Source organism: Carya illinoinensis, chromosome 10 (assembly GCF_018687715.1).
Source record: "Carya illinoinensis cultivar Pawnee chromosome 10, C.illinoinensisPawnee_v1, whole genome shotgun sequence".
NCBI lineage: Eukaryota > Viridiplantae > Streptophyta > Magnoliopsida > Fagales > Juglandaceae > Carya > Carya illinoinensis.
In genome coordinates, this window is record NC_056761.1 from 18,116,135 (window position 1) to 18,131,208 (window position 15,074).

General features: G+C 38.7%; 1 protein-coding gene across 1 annotated transcript in view; it reads left to right on the forward strand.

Annotated features, from left to right (window-relative positions):
• Nucleotides 1-15,074, forward strand: part of LOC122278789 (probable inactive serine/threonine-protein kinase scy1) — a 33,879-nt gene that overhangs the window by 13,466 nt on the left and 5,339 nt on the right. The window contains exons 6-16 of the mRNA XM_043088990.1: nt 697-805; nt 1,696-1,775; nt 1,993-2,074; nt 5,310-5,449; nt 5,546-5,656; nt 5,791-5,907; nt 6,140-6,229; nt 8,020-8,073; nt 8,270-8,344; nt 8,550-8,625; nt 8,851-8,950. Coding sequence (XP_042944924.1) covers nt 697-805; nt 1,696-1,775; nt 1,993-2,074; nt 5,310-5,449; nt 5,546-5,656; nt 5,791-5,907; nt 6,140-6,229; nt 8,020-8,073; nt 8,270-8,344; nt 8,550-8,625; nt 8,851-8,950 — 1,034 coding nt within the window. The remainder of the gene's footprint in view (nt 1-696; nt 806-1,695; nt 1,776-1,992; nt 2,075-5,309; nt 5,450-5,545; nt 5,657-5,790; nt 5,908-6,139; nt 6,230-8,019; nt 8,074-8,269; nt 8,345-8,549; nt 8,626-8,850; nt 8,951-15,074) is intronic.

The window sequence follows — 15,074 nt, forward strand, 5'->3', positions numbered from 1 at the left end:
TTCAAAGCACATCCTTCATTTGGGTGGCAGCACTGGAGAAATTCTTACATTGGATAATCTAAGGAGGCGCCATGTTATGGTGATAAATTGTACTGTAAGTCATGGGTAAACAGTTCATTTATTTCTCCATTGTGATGCTGCTAGTGCTTTATGGCAAGATGTCTTTAGCCTCTTTAGTTTGAACTTGGTAATACCGCAATGGGTGCTGGACCTTTTCTTATGTTGGAAAGACCAATTTGATTGTCAACAGTGGGATGACCAATTTCGGCTTGTCTTATAGGGTGCATATGGTGGGACAGGAATGACTGAAGCTTCAGGGATTGTGAGAAGACTACGGAGGAGCTAAAGAATTGTTCTTTTAGAACACTTTATCATTGGATGTCAGTACACATGTTCTTCTGGCTTCAGCTTTCAGGACTTCATTAATCTTTTTTCTCTCTAACTAGGTGTGTCTATTGTATGTTCCTTGTGTACTCAGATGGAGCTTCTTTTTTTGTTTCCATTCATAAATTACCTTACTTAAACAATATGTTTTTTGATTTACAGCTCAAATTTCTTAGTTCATTTTGGTATTACTGAATCATAAAATAGGGCATGTTGCTGGGGTTTTTTTCCTTGTGAATTTCTTGCGAAAGGTGGTTCAGCAATCGTTGGATTTGAGATTTGTTTCTTGTTATTTTATTATTTTCCTTTTAGCCATATGCATGGCTTGTTGGAGCACAATACAAACCGACGGAGTTGTTGAATTCCGACTGGGCTGCGATCCGAAAATCTCCCCCATGGGCCATTGATTCTTGGGGCTTGGGTAAGCCGCTCATAGTTCTTTTTGCAGTATATAAATGTGATTTGTTTGGTATGAGGTGGATCGTAATTCTCTTTTAATGTTGCCATGGCATGATTGCTGGTATGCATATCTTTTAATCCTTCTTGTTATGACCCCTGATATTTATGGCTGATCTATATCAATGAGCCTTTAATTGGCTACATATTTTCTCCATTATATCCTATATAGGATGCTATTTCATGTGATATAAAGCTGTTATGGTGATTAGTTTCTATCAGTTGTGCTGATAGCCTCTGAGGCCTGATTGCTCTGAGGTCTCTGTTTATATGCTTCTAGTTCTCTAATTTTGTATTATTTGATCGTCTTCATAAATTAATCCTTTTGTTATCTTATAAAAAAATATATTGTTTAGTTATTTTGATAAGGCCACCTCTTGTGCCTAATGGTTGCTAGGTGTATTCCATGTAAACTTTCTGTGTGCTGGGCTATGCCTATTGTTTTCTATTAATAAAATCTTATTCATACTTAAAAAAAAAAACAAAAAAAGTTATTTTGATTAGTAAATCACTTATTGTGAAAAGAGAGACATCCAAGTACACGGATCTGTAGATGAGAGTCCCTAAATAATTGCACCTGAAATCTAATCATTCAAAGAAATCAAGAAAAGAATTAGTAATAAATTATGAGAAAATGCATAAAATAATTATGAGAAGATTTATGATTTCAAGGTCTTGTTTAAGTCCTGTTATTCTTGTTGCACTCTAATTGCAGATGGTGAGTCATTATATGGAGAATAACCAATCTGGCTCTTATATTATGCTAGTTTGGAAGATTCCTTAGCTTTTTTTGTAGCTTAATTCTTTCTTGATAGGCTTCTTTAAGCTATCTGAACTATTTATTCCTATTGATAGGCTGTCTTATATACGAACTTTTCTCTGGCATGAAGCTGGGCAGAACAGAAGAACTGAAAAACACTGCTTCCATTCCAAAGGTCAGTCTTTTATTATTTGGTACACGTCAGTGATTGCTTATTGTCTGCTTTTGTAGTTCAATATCCCTACTTCTTCCCCAACCTCCCTCTACCCAACTTTTCTCTTCCCTTCCTCACTTTTGGATTAACATATTTAAGAGTGTCTGCTCTGGTGTGCAAGCATTTGGTTGCTCTGATTCAATTTTCATATCCATCTATCTATTTTCTTGCCTCACAGTCTCTGCTTCCAGATTACCAGCGGCTTTTGAGTGCCATGCCTTCTCGTAGGTTGAATACATCAAAGCTTATGGAAAATAGTGGTGAGTTCTTAAATTTATTCTGTAATTGTATCGCAGAAAGTCTTGTCCTAGTAAATATGGTATGGTTTGCCTCATTAATGGAGCATTCTCATTGTTTATTAATCTGTTATAACACTTTATCCTGAACTCTTTTCTTTTCTGGATCTTATTCTACATGAATCTGTATTTCTTTATATAAGAGTATAGAGTAGAACTGACTTCTGTATTTCTGGTGGTTTTGTTTTGGGTTCAAATTGTATGTTCACTTTATATAAAGGGGTATTGAGTAGACTATTTAGTTTCCAGGTTTGGGAGGTCTTGTAAAGCTCAAGTGGAGTTTACAAGGTGTTAGCCAATCTATTAGTGTGGTTATGGATTTTCGCCCCAGTAGCTTGGTAAATGGGGTGTATAAAATAATTGTTAGCCAATCATATTAGTGTGGTTATGGACAAGATTATATCAAAGCCTCAGAATGCATTTTTTGAGGGGAAGAAAAATTTTTGACTTGGTTTGAATTGCAACTGAATGCTTGGAAAGCAGAATAAGAATGGGTAAATCTGGAGTTTTAGTTAAATTGGATATGGAAAAGGCTTTTGATCATGTCAATTGGGAATTTCTTCTTTACATTCTTGGGAGATTTGGTTTTGGTGAGAAGTGGTGTTCATGGATTAAACATTGTATTTCAACAGCCAGATTTTCGATATTAGTGAATGGCAATCCGGTTGGCTTTTTTAACAGCTTTCAGGGTTTGAGGCAAGGAGACCCCTTATCTCCTCTTCTTTTTGTAATAGTGATGGATGCACTGAGCTGTATGTGGCTGTTGAAGGAAGATTTCTATCGGGTGTTGTGGTGGGTGATGAGACTTGGGATAGTATTTCAGTATCACATTTGTTTTTCGCAGAGGATACTTTGATTCTATGTGATAATAACCGGGATCACCTTCGTGTTTTGATAGCCTTACTGTCATGCTTTGAAGCTGTTTCTGGATTAAGAATTAATCTTTCCAAGTCTGAAATTGTTCCAGTGGGTACGGTCAGAAATATTCTGGATCTGGCCAATATTTTGGATTGTAGCTTCTTTACCCATGAGATACCTTGGACTACCTTTGGGTGCTGCTCACAAATCAGTTTCTATTTGGGATGGGGTGACTGAGAAGATTAGGAAGAGGTTAGTTGGCTGGAAAAAATTATATTTGTCCAGGGGTGGAAGAGTTACCCTGATTAAAAGCACATATACTAATCTCCCCACTTATTTCCTCTCTCTCTTTCCTTTACCAGGTGGGGTTACTAAAAGAATTGAGAGGATTTATAGGAATTTCCTGTGGGATGATAATGGGGAGGAAAGAAAGTTTCATTTGGTGAGTTGGAATAAGGTTTGTCTTCTGGTTTCCTGTGGAGGGTTGGGAGTGCAAAATTTAAGACTTTCAATAAAGCTCTCCTTGGGAAATGGCTTTGGATGTATCATAGTGAGAGTAATGCATTTTGGAGAAATATTGTGGATGTTAAACATGGGAGGATGTGGGGGAGTTGGTGTACGAATGAAGTAAGAGGGATGGTTGGAGTGGGTTTGTGGAAATCTATTCGGCTGAGATGGGGTGTCTTTGCCAAGAATGATAAATTCAAGGTGGGGGATGGGGCAAATATCTATTTTTGGCTTGACACTTGGTGTGGGGATTCACCTCTTAAGGTTGTTTTCCTTAAGCTCTTCAGGATTGCTAGAGATAAAGAGGCTGCAGTGGCTGATTCTTATCACTTTTCTAACAATATGATTTGCTGGATTGTGGAATTTACTAGAGATGTGCAGGATTGGGAAGAATGTGAAGTTTTAGAATTATTAGGAAGATTATATGAGATGAAGCTTGATCAGAACAGGGAGGACAGTTTGCTGTGGGTGCATACAGTTAATTCCAGATTCAGTGAGTTCTTTTTACAAGGCATTAACCAGTCATGGGGTCAAAGATTATCTGCGAAAATGTATTTGGAGAGCCAAGGTGCCTAGTAAGGTTGCTTTCTTCTGCTGAATGGTGTCTCTTGGGAAAATACTAACCATTGACAACTTGAGGAAGAGAGGTTTTCAGGTGGCTGAATGGTGTTTTATGTGTAAGAAGGATGGTGAACCTATTGATCATCTTTTCCTCCATTGTGAGGTGGCGACATCGTTGTGGAATGAGATTTTTGCAAAGGCTGGCATTTTCTGGGTGATGCCTATTCATGTAGTGGATTTCTTTGCATGCTGGCCAGGTATTGAGGGGAGAAGTAACAACACTGCTGTGATGAAGATGATCCCCCTGTTCTTACTTCGGTGTTTATGGTTAGAAAGGAACGGGAGGTGCTTTGATAATTGTGAACGTTCTATAGGGGAACTGAGGGGGTTTTTCCTTGCAAGGTTTTGGGTGAAGAACCTTGTGAGGAACTGGAATGATTGTAATGTTTTGCTGTAGTTGTATTCTGCTTTAGCTTGTAAGTAGGTGTTCTCATTTGTATACATTCTATGTACTTGGGCTATGCCTACTTAATTGGAATTAAATTTCTTTTATTAATTACCTATCAAAAAAAAAAAAAAATTCTTTTATTAATTATTAAAAAAAAAAAAAGTTTATTTGAAAATATGTGGATTGTTAATAAATGCTGAAGTAATTGTCTAAAAGGTTTATTGACAATAAGCTGAAGTAATTGGCTGTTTTAAGTTTAGCGGCTAATGTTTGGGGTTCTGTTTTGTGGCGACCTCTTAGTTGTCCTCAGGAATGATATAAATGAGCAGCTTCTGCATCCAAAGATGGGGGGATCAAAGAGACTTTTCCCTGTGGGGAGACCTTAGTAGCTTGTTCATCCAAAAACGCCATAATGGGCCTTTGTCCAATGATACAAGGTGTTGAGAACATAACACTTTATTAGTGAGAACTATATAATGATTTGTGGTAGGATAGATAAGTCAGTCTTCAAACTGAAGCCTCATATGGGCCTGTGCTATTCCACAAGGGGCCTATGCTTTACATGTTAAGACTTTGTGGTAGTCCCAGTTGTTTGGAGGATGTTTTGTTTGTACTAGTATATTTAACAACGTACCTCTTTGTATGTTCAAGTATTTGTATGGTCAAGCATTTGGGTATCATGTATATCTGCCTGATGAAATTTAGTCTATGAGTTCTAATGACATGTCTCCTTTTGTGATTATTTGGTTTATCTGTTGCCATAGCATTTTTTTTCGTGCCATTCTTTTCCTTTTAATGAGTTCTTTTGAATCAATGGATCGACAGAATATTTCCAAAATAAACTGGTGGACACAATACATTTCATGGAAATTCTAAATTTAAAAGATAGTGTTGAAAAGGATACTTTCTTCCGTAAGCTTCCAAATTTAGCAGAGCAACTTCCTCGCCAAATTGTATTGAAGAAGGTGATTTGGAAATTCTAATGTATCGTGGCAACTTGAAACATATGATCTATGTTTTTAAGTTCCATTTATACTTGTTTTTTTTTCTTGTTTCTGCAGTTGCTTCCTTTATTAGCTTCTGCCCTGGAATTTGGTTCGGCTGCTTCCCTTGCTTTAATTGCATTATTGAAAATGGGTTCCTGGCTTTCAACTGACGAATTCAGTGAGAAGGTCATACTGTTCTTTACCTTTACATTGTCCTTATTTTTGGATGTTAGTTTTTGTCTGTAGTATTATTATTATTCTGTTCTTTTATTGGATTTCAGATCTTTTTCTCATCTGACAAGTTAATTTATTGATTGTAGCTACTGCCAACAATAGTGAAACTCTTTGCCTCCAATGACCGAGCTATTCGAGTTGGTCTCCTGCAGCATGTCGATCAATATGGAGAATCATTATCAGCACAAATTGTTGAAGAGCAAGTATGTGGTCAATGACAAAGATTTTAAATACTTTAGTATCATGCTAATTGTAGTTACTTTTCTACTTAAAAAAAAAAAAAAAATTGTAGTTACTTTTCTTTTGGATACAAGTCCTAATTATGAAACTTAACTGTATCATGCTAATTTTTAACTGTTAAAAAAAAAAAATTATGATACTTAACTGTCTCGTCAATATGGAAGTCTTAACATTTCATTTGGTATTTGCTACTAGGTTTACCCTCATGTTGCTACGGGGTTCTCTGACACATCTGCTTTCCTTCGGGAACTGACTCTTAAATCTATGCTTGTTCTAGCCCCAAAGGTATGCATTTAGTTTTTTTTTTTTTTTTTGGTTTTAGACTTCTATTTCCTGCTGTTTTCTATCCTATAGATTTATCTATGAAATCTACTATTCATGCAATGGCAACCCTTTAATGTCTGAAGTTTGTCATGACAGTAATGCTAATTGTGATAGTCTTTTATTGGTAGTAAACAATGCAAATACTGCATTGTTTAATTTTACCACTGTTGCTATTTGAAATCAGGCAACAGTATGAATATTATTTGTTCTTCATGACTCACAATTGTCGTTGTAAATTAATCATAACAACATAGAGTGGGCCAATCCTCGATGAAAATGGACGAGGATTAGAAATTCACTTGCACTTGATCACACCAAATGCTCAACTTTTGACCTGCTGACCTGCCAACCAGCCTAGTGCTTTAGAGGGTTCCTGTTCAGTTTATCATTGAAGTAACTATAAGGGTTGGGTTTAGGTTGGCCCTCTTACACGACTAATGACTCTACAATGTTCATTGTTTATCATTGTTTGAGGGGATAATTGCATTAAGTATGCCTCATGAGGGTGTAAGTGTCAGATCTAAGCTTATATATACATATATATTGCAATAATATGAGAGTGGTTAAGATTTTTATTTTACTAATCACGGCTGGTAGGGGCAGGTTGTGGTCAGTCCCTTCTCTGGTGGCTGGTGGTGTGGTGACACCACTGATGAGGGTGGAGCTTGTTTACACAGTCTCATCGTTTCTTGAATACATTTGTCAAATGTGTCTGTCGTCCTGACTAGAGGATGCCATATTTGAGTTCATACATACAGGTCTTAGAGTTGATACTAATCAGTTCAGACACAATTTTTTTCTGATATCATGTGATTCTGGCTGAAATTTCCCAATATGCAACCAATACACGCTGATAAATACTGATTTCCATCCTGTATAGCTGAAACTGGGTACTTCAGGGTGGTGTAATCTGTACATTGGCTTTTCTCTACTTTTCTGATGGGATTCAAGCTAATATCTTTGCTGTTCATCCATATTGAATACTTGTGTTTTGGTTTGTTGCTGATTGGATTACAGTGCATGGTATTTTCACTCATGGCTACTAAATTTAAGCTATTATCTTCTACATCTACCTTTAGTGCTCCCACGTCCTTGGAAATTTGTATGGGAAGAATTAATTGTTTTGGGCCAAATCTGTTGATGTGGGGAAATTGAGTTGGGCCAAATCTGTCCCGTCATAGGTATTGCCAATTTGTTGGGAAATTGATTTATCTTTTTATCCCCAGACTTTGCCAGAAAATTTGGTTGCTCTTACAAGCTCTCGTCCGTCATGGCATTACTTCTTGACAAGATGAGGGAATTTCCTTTAAGGTGGTGCTTGGTTCCGGAAGAGAATACAGTGATTAGAATTAAGTTGAATGCACTTCAAGACATTGTGAAAAATAAAGCGGAAGCAAGGCCTCAAAACTAGAAAGACATGCTGGCTTTCGCTTCCTAGGTATAAGCTAAAATGCTGGAGTAGGATGATTGTGTTGTTTTGAGATAACTTAATGGTATGGTTGACATTGCACTGTATGACATTGCACTGTAATATTGACTAGCAAAAAATGTAACCTCCTTTTCTACCTTTCATTTTCGTTCTCAGTCTACATTTAATGGAGTCATGATTATTTCATGTATTAATGAAAATGCTAAATTCATCAATTTAAGCTTGTGAGACAATTGGTGATTTAACAAATTGGGTAGTGGATGGTTATTTGTGTTTTTTGAATTCATTCTAAACGTTGTTTCTATTTCACTCGACATTGCAGCTTTCTCAACGTACAATTTCAGGGTCACTATTGAAGTACCTCTCAAAGTTACAGGTAATAACTTTAACTATTTGTGTAGAGGAGTGAATCCTATAAAGAGAAGGTTATTAGTTTATTGGTTACAAATGCCTATATATAAAAGAGAAAAAAGAAGAAATTATCGTTACAAATGACTCAGTTGATGAAATTTAGGGCTCTTATTAATTTTCTGTTTATGTTCTATAGGTTCTCAGTTTTGTAAGTCTTGCAGGTGGATGAAGAGCCAGCAATCAGAACAAACACCACCATTTTGCTTGGGAATATTGCAAGCTACCTAAATGAAGGGGTTAGTATTGGCAATTTGTTGCTATAATTGATTCATTTATTTCCTGAATAACTTGAAATTCTTGTTAGATATGCTCATTCTCGATGGGTTGTTTTCCTTTTCTAAGATGGTACTATTGGCCATTTTCTGATCATTCCTGAGAAGATTTTGCTTAGATTTCCCCCTTGTGAGAGTCTCAACTGATGGATTTGGATTTACAATGCAGACAAGGAAAAGAGTTCTTATTAATGCATTTACTGTTCGTGCATTGCGTGATACTTTCTCGCCTGCTCGAGGAGCTGGTATATTAGAACTTTATATTATGTTCATCTTTTTTACCTAGATTTTTCATAATGTTCTTCGCTTAAAGAAAACTACTCTGTTTTAAATTCCTCTTCCATACTTTTATATGTTGGATGTTCATCAAGTTCAATTCATCTTCCATACTTTTTTATGTTGGATGTTCATTAAGTTCAATATGGTTTTACCATTTGTTTATTGACGAATAAAAAATTGTACTGTTCCAGGTATCATGGCTCTCTGTGCCACCAGTTCTTACTACGACATCAATGAGATTGCAACTCGGATTCTTCCAAGTGTTGTTGTACTTACAATTGATCCTGACAGGTTAATTATTGTACAGATGATTTGTCTATTAGTTTTGTAGTTTTTTTTTCTTCATGTACATATTTAAGAATGTGTTTCTTTTCCAATGTTTTTCATTTCTTCAACTGTTTCTCCCTGCTCTATTTTATTTTTTGTTGATCAACATTTTCCCTTGCCCACTAACTGTCCATCAGCTTGCTGATGCACTGAGAAATGTGAACTTGATCCAGTGACTTCCTCCATCTTTGATTACTAATATTGCTTTCATGATTTCCATTTCAGAAACAAGAAGTTATAATTCTTAAGAAGGAAAGAAATAACCATTTTCTCTACATACACAACCATTTGTATGTTTCTTTTGCGTTCGATGGTGGCTATGGGTGTTTGACTGTGTGATTCTGGTTGTTCTGGAAGGCAAATGTCTTCTAAGAGAGATGTTGTTATTGAAAGCAAGTTATTTGAGGTTGTTAGAGATGGGGGTTCTGTGTTATTCATTGAGAAGGGTTGGAAAGTTGTCAGGACATGAGAGTGAGGCTGGGTACAGTCTGATGGTTCGCTAAAGCTTTGTAGGAGTGTGTGAAGGTTGGGGGCAAGACGTTTTACACTACTTACCTGGATGGAGATAGGGGCTTCATCGCACAAAGATGTACTAACTCCCGTGGTGCTTATGTGGCTTTGGTGGTGTACGATGGGGGTGGATTGTGTTGGAGGAAGCTGGCTGAGGCATTGAAGGACTCTGTGAAAGGAGGTTCTGCTCATATACCTCCAACAGTGCCGCCTCTTTAGGTGTTAGGACATATAGGGAGGCTTTGGAGAAACCGAGGGTCTTGGAGCTACCTCGTGAACTTATCAAACTAGGTGGGGCGGGTTTGCTTGGGTCAGGTGGAGTGTCCCTTATGGCATGTGAGCAGAGTAGAAATGGAGGTGGCAAGGACGTGGTTGCACCAAAAAAGAAAATGTAGTTGCAGGTACTGGGTGATTTGAAGAAGCAGCTCGAGGAAATGACTATTAAAGTGAATTCCCTTATACGGTGCGTTAAGGGAAAAGACACTGGATTTGGGCCTAGGCCAAGGTGCTAGTGCAGTGAGGCTTGGCTTTAGTAGGCAATAGGGTCTAGGCCCATGCTAGCGAAATGGGCCTAAGGGGAAGGAGAAGGCCCTGGGCCCTGGGCCCATGGGGAAGTCTGGCCTTGGGATGCCAAGCCACATTTGGAGGCAACATAACCAGATTGAGGTTGGACCATCGGGGTGTGGGTAGGTCTCGACGGAGACCCATAAGCCACTAGTGCCGGCGTCCACCTAGGTAGTTTTGATGACGAGTGTAGACCTGCTGCCGGTGGTGCTGTTGTAGGCGTTAGTTCTGGTAGAGTTGGAAAATGTAAGCATATGCCCTAAATCTGTCGGCGTCAGGCCAGATGGGCTGCAACCTTCATAGACAGAGCCGATGGCTGCCGGTGGTGCTTCTCCAATGGCGGCAATGGAAGTGCTCGACGAGGGGGCCTCGGGACATTTAGAGGTTGCCGTTCTGTCCCATCGTGATGCAAGGGAGGTCTTTGTAACCTTTTTGGTAGAGCTTGAGGAGGGGGAGATGGCTCAGATCTTGCCGTTGGCTGAGCTTGAGGAGGAGGAGAGGGTGATGGTATAGGGAGAGTCGCAAGAGGATGTTTCTTCTGAAGCTAGTGTGAAAGAGAAGGGGGAGGAGAAGTGGGAAGTAGAAGGAGAAGGATCCCTGATCATTTGTGAGTCCCCTAGAATTACAACAGAAGGGGAGGGGCTTTTAGGGGATGATCCTACTCCAGTATGGATTATTCCTCCTTTTACTTCATCTTATTGGATTCTAAAAAAAGTGGAGAAGCTTCAAAGTTGGATGGGGATGTCTTGTAAAGGTTATGAAGAATAGTTCAAGGCATCCCTATGCCATAGAGGCAGGACATCAACATGGAGGAACAAGGACAAAGAGAAATAGGGAGTTAAAGGGGCTAACTTGGTCTCTTAATTATGATGGAAAGGAGGGGAGTGTGAGTCGTGGACACAACAAAGGGAGGGCTGGAATAGTTGATAAATGAAGTCTAAAATTCTGATTTGGAACGTTAGGGGGCCGAATGAGATTAACAAATGCCTCTGTATAAGATTGTTGCTTCGACAATGGAAGGCGGACATCATTTGTTTGCAAGAAACTAAATTGAAACTAATCACAAGAAGAACTATTCAGAGTATATGGGGCTGCCAATATGTAGGTTGGGCACACTTACTTTCGGATGGGGCTTCGGGTGGAATATTGGTTATGTGGGATATAAGGGTGGTGGAGAACATTAATGAGTTAGTGGGAGAAGATTCAGGGGGATGCTTATTTTAAAACTCTGAAGATGACTTTGTGTGGGCCTTTGATGGGGTGTATGGTCTGAACTTGGAGTGTGAGCGGAGGTTACTTTGGGATGAACTTGCCGGTTTATGTTTATGGTGGGAGGTTCCATGGTGTATTGGTGAAGATTTTAATGTGACAAGATTTCCAAGCAAAATATCGGGATAGGGATGGCAAAACCATGCCATGGGGAAATTCTCGGATTTCATTTTCGAGTTGGAACTCATGGACATACCTCTCATGGGAGGTGATTATACTTGGTCTAATAATCATGCCTAGTCAAGATTGCACAGATTTTTCATATCTTCATGGGAGATGCAATTTCCAGATTCATGTAAAAAAAGACTCCCTCGGTTGTGCTTGGACCATTTTCCTATCATGTTAGATTGTGGAGGAATTTCGGGGGGGTAGAAGGCCCTTCAAGTTTGAGAACATGTAGTTAAAATATGAGGGGTTTGTGGATTTGGTTAGGCAATGGTGGAGTTCATATCAATTATAGGGCACTCCGAGCAAGGTGTTGGCGGGAAAATTGAAAGCTTTGAAGATGGATTTGAAGACATGGAATGAAAAGATATTTGGTAATGTAGCACTACAAAAGAAGTCCCTCTTTCAAGAACTACAAAGTTTGGAGTGTGTGGAAGATGAGGATGATCGCAAAGGGCAAGTAGTCTTAGAGTTAGAAAGGTTGATCCTAATGGAGGAGATCTCGTGGAGGCAAAAGTCAAGGGCTTTGTGGCCTAAGGAGAGGAATAAAAGTACAAAGTTTTTCATTGTGTTGCAAATTCCCATAGGAGGTTTAATGCAATTGAGTCCATGAACGTAGACATTAGTTCAGTTTCAGATCAAGCAAAAATTAAAGATAATGTAGCTGGACATTTTGAACAGTTATTGGAAGAACCGTAAGCATGGAGGCCTACAGTCGATTGTTTAGCTTTTGAGGCCATTGATCAAACTAGTATGGATTGGTTAGAGAGACCATTTGAAGAAGTAGAGATACACCAAGTAATCAGAAAAATGAACAAAGACAAAGCTCTGGGGCCAGATGGTTTTACCATGGCATTTTTTCAGACTAGTTGGGAGGTGGTGAGAGAGGATGTAATACTGGTTTTTCAGGAATCTTTTGCTTTTGGTGAATTTGAGAAGAGTTTAAATGCTACCTTCATTGCACTTGTCCCTAAAAAGGTAGATACAAGATTTCAGGTCTATTAGTCTGGGGGGCAGCGCGTACAAGATACTCTCAAAGGTCTTGGCCAATAGGATGAGCACAGTCTTGGATAAGATTATTTTGAAGTCTCAAATTGCCTTTGTACAAGGTAGGCAAATATTGGATTCGGTTCTTGTAGCCAATGAATGTTTGGACAGCCGGCTCAAGTAGAGAGATCCGGGTATTTTATGCAAATTGGACATGGAGAAGGCCTATAATCATATCAATTGGATTTTTTTGCTCTATTTGCTGGGTTGTTTCGTTGTGGTTTTGGGGAAAGATGGAGGGGATGGATGAGGCATTGTGTGTCAACGGCTCGTTTCTTGGTCTTGTTAAATGGTGAGCCTGTGGGCTTTTTTAATAGCTCGTGGGGGTTACGACAAGGATATCCATTATCACCCCTCCTATTTGTCATTGTGATAGAGGCTTTAAGTAGGATGGTGTCGGCTGCTATAGCGGGTGGTTTTTTTTTTTTTTCAGGATTTTCAGTGGGGAATCTTCATGGCCCCACTATTATTTCCCATCTCCAATTTGTAGATGATACATTGCTGTTTTGTGATGATAATGCAGGGCATATTCAATCTTTGAAGGCCATTATACTTTGTTTTGAAGCGGTTTCCGGTTTAAAGATAAATCTCACAAAGACGGAGATGGTGGCGGTGGGGGATGTAAGAAACATTCCGAGGTTGGTTAACATCTTGGGGTGTGGGGTCTCTTCGTTGCCAATGAAGTATCTTAGACTCTCCTTAGGTGCATCTTTTAAAGCTAAGATAATTTGCGCAGAGGTGGTAGAAAAATTCGAGCATAGGCTGGCCAGGTGGAAAAGGTTGTATTTAACTAAGGGGCGGCGGATCACACTTTTTAAGAGTACTTTATCTAACCTCCCCACTTATTTCTTGTATTTATTTCCCCTTCCACCTAGCATTGCTTCAAAGATCGAAAAACTTCAACGTGAGACTTTGTGGAGTGGTCTAGGTGATGAGTTTAAATTTCATTTAGTTGGGTGGGATAAGGTGTGTACACCATTGAGAGAGGGTGGTTTGGGGGTTCACAATGTGAGGATATTTAATAAGGCCCTATTAGGGAAATGGTTGTGGCGCTATAATTATGAGAGGGAAGCCTTATGGAAAGGTGTGATTGATGCAAAGTATGAGAGTGCAAGGGGGGGTTGGTGCTCTAATGAGGGGAGGGAGGCATATGGTGTGGGGTTATGGAAGCATATAAGGAAAGGTTGGGGGGTATTTTCTAGTAACACCGGGCTGCAAATGGGGAATGGCCAGACAATCAATTTTTGGCATGATGTGTGGGTGGGAGACAAGGCTCTTAAGGCTACTTAGCCCACTATTTTCAGAATTGCAAGGGAGAAAGAAGCGATGATGGCTGACGGGGTTCTACACATGATTCCCAAGCATGGAACATCAATCTCACTAGGGAGCTCATGATTGGAAGGTGGGTATGCTGGTGGAATTTTTTAACCTGCTCCATAATATTTCTCCTGTTGTTACAACAGAAGATAAGCTGGTTTGGAGACCTTCTAAGAAAGGGAAATTCTTGGTAGGTTCTTTTTATGAGACACTTACAACCCAACCTTCACCTAACTTTTCGTGGAAAAGCATAGGGAGAAGTAAAGCACCTCCCAATACTGCGTTCTTTGTTTGGACAGCAGCCCTTGGGAAGATCCTAACCATTGATAATTTAAGAAGGCGTGGTCTTATAATTGTGGATTAGTGCTGTATGTGCAAAAACAGTGGAGAAACAGTGGACCATTTACTCCTACATTGTGAGTTTGCCCAAGATACATGGAATCATTTTTTTAGCAGAATGGGGCTAGCATGGACAATGCCGGAAAGGGTAGTTGAATTACTTGCAAGTTGGAGAGAGATCACGGGGACAGCACAGATTGTAGCAATGTGGAAGATGGCCCCCATTTGTATTATTTGGTGTATTTGGAGTGAAAAGAATGATAGACATTTTGAGGGTCACGAATGTTCTGTAGAAGAGTTTAGGAGTTTTTATAAAAGACTTTATTTATGTGGGCCATTGCTTTAGAGTTTAATAGTCTCAGCTTCCAAGATTTCCTTGTAACAGTTCCTAATTCTTAAAGCAATGTATTCACATGTATACTTCTGTTGTACCAAGCTTACGCGTTTCTCTATAATAATAAAATTTTTTATTACTTAATATATATATATATATTTATATATACTCTTAAGAAGCACTGCTTGATGTTTTGAAGGGTGATCTACTATTAACATTGCACACGTTGTCCTATGAATTTCTATGTGATAGGAGTGTTAGGTGAAATAGTTTTGCTTCTCTGTGTAGAAAGTAAAGTAACATTCATATTTATAAAACAAACAATAAGGATAACCCTCAACATATTATAAATTTGAAAGACAAGTTTTGGGGTAAGCGTCTTTTGGATGTGTGATGCAAAGATATTTGTTTTGAATGATTGTAAAGATGGGGGGTATTATTTATTGATTAGACTCATGAATAGTTTGTTGCAATGCTCATGGTTGTTTTTCTTTTTCAATTCTAAAGCTAGAGGGAAATTTTATGTATTTATTTATTTATTTT